Source organism: Henckelia pumila, chromosome 3 (assembly GCF_033568475.1).
Source record: "Henckelia pumila isolate YLH828 chromosome 3, ASM3356847v2, whole genome shotgun sequence".
Lineage (NCBI taxonomy): Eukaryota > Viridiplantae > Streptophyta > Magnoliopsida > Lamiales > Gesneriaceae > Henckelia > Henckelia pumila.
This window is the reverse complement of record NC_133122.1, coordinates 38,347,967-38,352,580: the sequence shown is the minus strand read 5'-3', so window position 1 is coordinate 38,352,580 and position 4,614 is coordinate 38,347,967. Positions and strand designations below refer to the sequence as shown.

At 32.1% G+C, this 4,614-nt stretch overlaps 1 protein-coding gene across 1 annotated transcript; it reads right to left on the bottom strand.

Moving 5' to 3' along the window:
• Positions 1-680: 680 nt before the first annotated feature.
• Positions 681-2,271, bottom strand: LOC140893521 (glucan endo-1,3-beta-glucosidase, basic isoform-like). The gene is made up of 2 exons (XM_073302609.1): positions 2,192-2,271; positions 681-1,765 (listed from the first exon to the last, which is right to left on the bottom strand). Exons 1-2 carry the CDS (start codon positions 2,247-2,249, stop codon positions 807-809), a joined length of 1,017 nt encoding a protein of 338 aa, XP_073158710.1. The 5' UTR covers positions 2,250-2,271; the 3' UTR covers positions 681-806.
• Between the last annotated feature and the right edge of the window lie 2,343 nt (positions 2,272-4,614).

Here is a 4,614-nt window from a genome sequence, read left to right as displayed (position 1 = left end):
CTATGAGTAGCTAAACAAGTTGTCTTCTCCTCTTCAAAAAAGTTGATTTATGTAATAATATTATGTCTGAATAATTTTTCTAAAGTCTCTTGTTCTTTCATGCTCATATTTTATAATTAAATTCATATATCATACGTCTTAAGGTAGAAAACAAATTAAGGCTGTGCTGGGCGTCGTTGAAGGAGCTTGTGCAGAAACCATTTGTTGCGACTGCGTGGTTGGAGTGTGAGGAGCACTTCGTAAAACTCGGCAGGTATGACCCGACGACACTATGGTCAAAGAGGTTTTTGAATTTAATTCATCTTACGGAAGCATGTTGAACCCTAATCCAGAGTATATCGGCTGAAAACCTTGCGTAACCGATAGTTCGGCTTAGTCTGAACTGGTTCGATAGGTAAAACAATGCCACGTAAAAATGATTAAATGCTAAACACTTTATTAAAACAAATTTGGGGACCACTAGGGAGTTGAAACAAAGAAATTGGAGTGTAGAAAGTTAAGAGAAAGAAATGTTTGGGTTTGGGGATTTTAAAATAATTTGCCCTTAATTTAAACATGAATATAATATTTTCAGTTTTTTTCAAAATCATCATTTTGATCTTACATTATCTAAATAACAAAATTAACTACAAAAAACATATTGTAAAAATTCCCGAAAACAACTTATTTGGCCCATGCACTAAAATCATTCATTTTATATCTAGCTTCCACAAGATGTCATTTAATTTTCTTTCGAAAACATAAATTAAAAGCTCCAAAGTTATTAATTAATTAATTAATGCCAGCAGCCACCACCTCAAATATTCCTAGTCAAACGAGAGGGGATATTTCGGCTGTTTGTTTGGCAGAAAGATCCCCCAGTGCTTCTCAGTTTCAGGTTCCTTCTCATTCTCATCAATCAGATCGAATATATAAGCTTCCACAGGCTTTCCAGCCTTTCTTGGAGTCCCACTCTTCACCATCTTGAGTAGATTTGAGTTGTAAGTTTTCGCATTCTCGATCGTCGCCGCCGTCCCACCCGCCGAGGGCCACCCCGTCTCCGAAACCACGACTTCCAAGTCCGCCGCCGCACCGGCGTTCTCCAACGCCGCATGGACCGCATCCACCATAGCACTGAAAAGGTTCCGGTACTCATACTTCCCATCATTCACAACAGCCATGGGAGACGCGAACATCGCGTAATCCAAAAGAATGTCGGATGGATCGCTCGTGTATGCCAAGTAAGGATACACGTTCACGAGAAAAGGGCCCCGAGTTCTCGAAAGAAAGGAAACGATCGGACCGACGAAAGACGGTGACCTGAAAAGTCCTCGTGAAGGAGGGTACGATGATCCAAGCACGCCCATGCTTAAGGCAGTCGAAACCTTAACTTTTTGCCCGAAACCAGCTGCTGTCAGGGCATCGTACACGTTTTGCATGGCTGGGGCCAGAGATGACGCGATGCTGGAGCTGGAGCCGGCGCCGCCATCCGGGTCGATCTCATTCCCGACGGAGATGTATCTGAAGTTGACGTTCGGGTATTTTAGGACATTGTTTTGGACCCAAGATTTCGCGAGATTGGGGTCTTGGGCGATGCCTGTGATTTCCTCGTTTGGGACTCCTACTATTACGGAAACGTTGCTTCCTCCCAAGGCTTGGAGGACTTGCGGATTGGGATCGTAGATTCGAAGTCGCTGAATGTTGTGTTGCTTGCAGAGGGCGATTACATCCGCTGGGGGTGGTAGATTGCTGCTGATAAATCCGAAACAAGCTCCCGTTTGTGCATCTGCATCAAAAGATATATCGTTAATTGGGAAAATTGCAAATTTGATCGGTATGTTCGTCACTTTGCGATTTTGATCCTCTATATATGTTTTCATATTTCAGTTTTAGTCCTGCATATTTCGATTTTTGGTAATTTCGGTCTTTTTTATTCGAAAATGCTTACGTGGCACTATACACGTCAGCTCCACATCAGCACTGAATTGGTGTCACGTCAGCGCCACGTTGGAAAAAGGAATAAAATTGCCAAAAAAGTAAAGATAACGGGCTAAAACTAAAATCTGAAAATATAAAGGACCAAAATCGCAAAATGACAAACATACAGGACCACAAAAGCAATTTTTCCTATCGTTAATGGTTAGATTCAAATCCATTTAGAGGCAAAAAAGAATAAGAGACAGAGAAGGAGATCAAGAGATATTAAAGGGACCTGTTGTGTGTAAATAGAACACAATAAGCATCAGATGGAAGAAGAATGAGTCGGCCATTTTCGTTTTGGAGAAAGAAGAAGAGAAATGATCTGGAGATAGACAATATGTGCAATATTCTTGTGAGCATCAGTTGTCTCCTTTTTATAATGAGAGGAAGAGATGAGGTTTGCTGGAAACAGTTAATGCATATTTTCGTAATATGACAAATTAACATACAGAAATATTAACGTTATTTGCTTTTCTTCTTGGATGTTTGGTAATTATTTCGCACTCCATGCTCCACCTATATATGCACAACTGGTGAGTTTGCATGCAAAATAGGAAAAATGTTATGTGTAAATTATTATAAATTATACGTTGAGTTTACATTGTATTAGAATATTATATTTTAAAAAAAATTTGTTTTTAAGAAAAACACCTTTTCTGTGACTTTGTGAGATATTTTATTATAAATATAGATCGAGATGGCTCGTTTCTGCATGGATATAAGTTATTGATATTGTCTTACAAAAGACGGGTTTTTTTATATATAATTTAAAAAATAATAAAATTTGCATAAATAATGCATTACAGGGTGACTTGCATAATTACCTCAAAACGCACCTGTGAAGAGCGGACTCTGGCAAAAAAAGACAGGGTCCGCTACTGTGTAGAGCGAACGCTGCAATTTCATGCTGCAGCGGACGCTGCCAGCATTTCATGGGGACTTGCGAAGTGCAAGTCCCCATGTGTACTTTATTATTTTTGTTTTTTTAATTAATTAATTATATAATTAATAATATTTTTTAAAATTATATTTAGTAGTATGATAATTTTTTTTTCAAAATTTTAAATTTTGAATTTGATAATTGGTCTGAAAAATTATTAAAGAAACAAAACATAAAATTTACGGTTAAAAAAATTATATTGATTAAATAAATTTACGATTTAACTTAAATTTTGGTCAGTGGAGTTATATATTTATTTTAATCATTTGGATTCGTGGAGATCCCTCGTTTACGTGGATAAATCTAGAGTAGTTAATTCAAATCTATTTAAACCAAACTGATACAAAAATATTACAAAATTTCTCAATTCGAAACAAAATCATCTCGAAAATTAAAATTAAAATTTATGGTTAAAAATTTCAATTGATTAAATAAATTTTTTTTGTGATCAGTTATCACCATATTTTGATAAATTTATTTTAATATAAATTTTATTTTTTTGATAAATTTATTTTATATCATATTTTTTAATATAAATTTTATTTTTTAATTAAAAATTGGTAAGTGGAGTTATTGACTTATTTTAATTCGTTTCCTTGGATTTGTGGAGATCCCTCGGTTACGTGGATAAATTTATAATAAAAATTTTAATCCGCTAACCAATTTTTAATAAAAAATAAAATTTATATTAAAAAATATGATATAAAATAAATTTATCAAATTATATTAAAATAAATTTATCAAAATATGTTGATAAATGATCACAAAAAAATGTATTTAATCAATTGAATTTTTTAACCATAAATTTTAATTCTAATTTTCGAGATGATTTTTAGGGATGGCAATTTTTCCCGCGGGGAAAACCCGAAACGGGGCGGGTTTGGGGGAGTATTTTCGGGTATGGGTTCGGGTTCGGGGATTTTTAAAAATCCCCGAAACATATTGGGGCGGGTATGAGGATGTTATCCCCATCCCCGAAACCGCCTCGATAATAATAATAATAATAATAATAATAATAATAATAATAATAATAATAATAATAATAATAATAATAATATTTTAGGTATCAAATTTTTTTAAATCTAAAATTTTATTAAAAAATTAAAATTAAAAGTATTATTATTATTTCGTTTATATATAATTTTATAAATTATATATAATACATTCGTTTATGATAGCGTAGTTTTTTATAATTTAAAAATATTATTTGAATCTTATTTATGTTATGTACACATATAAAATATTTATATTAGTCTAAATATATATATATATATATATATATATATATATATTATTTATTTTGATAATAACTCCGCTAACCAATTTTTAATAAAAAAATAAAATTTATATTAAAATAAATTTATCAAAATATGGTGATAACTGATCACAAAAAAATTTATTTAATCAATTGAATTTTTTAACCATAAATTTTAATTCTAATTTTTGATATGATTTTGTTTCGGATTGAGAAATTTTGTAATATTTTTGTATCAGTTCAGTTTAAATAGATTTGAATTAACTACTCTAGATTTATCCACGTAAACGAGGGATCTCCACAAATCCAAATGACTAAAATAAATATATAACTCCACTGACCAAAATTTAAGTTAAATCGTAAATTTATTTAATCAATATAATTTTTTTAACCGTAAATTTTATGTTTTGTTTCTTTAATAATTTTTCATACCAATTATCAAATTCAAAATTTAAAATTT

Coding starts and splice junctions, on each gene's coding strand:
- LOC140893521 (XM_073302609.1), bottom strand. CDS start 2,249: ATGGCCGACTCATTCTTCTTCCATCTGATGCTTATTGTGTTCTATTTA. Junction 1,766..2,191: donor GTTCTATTTACACACAACAG/GTCCCTTTAATA, acceptor CTTTTGATGCAG/ATGCACAAACGGGAGCTTGT.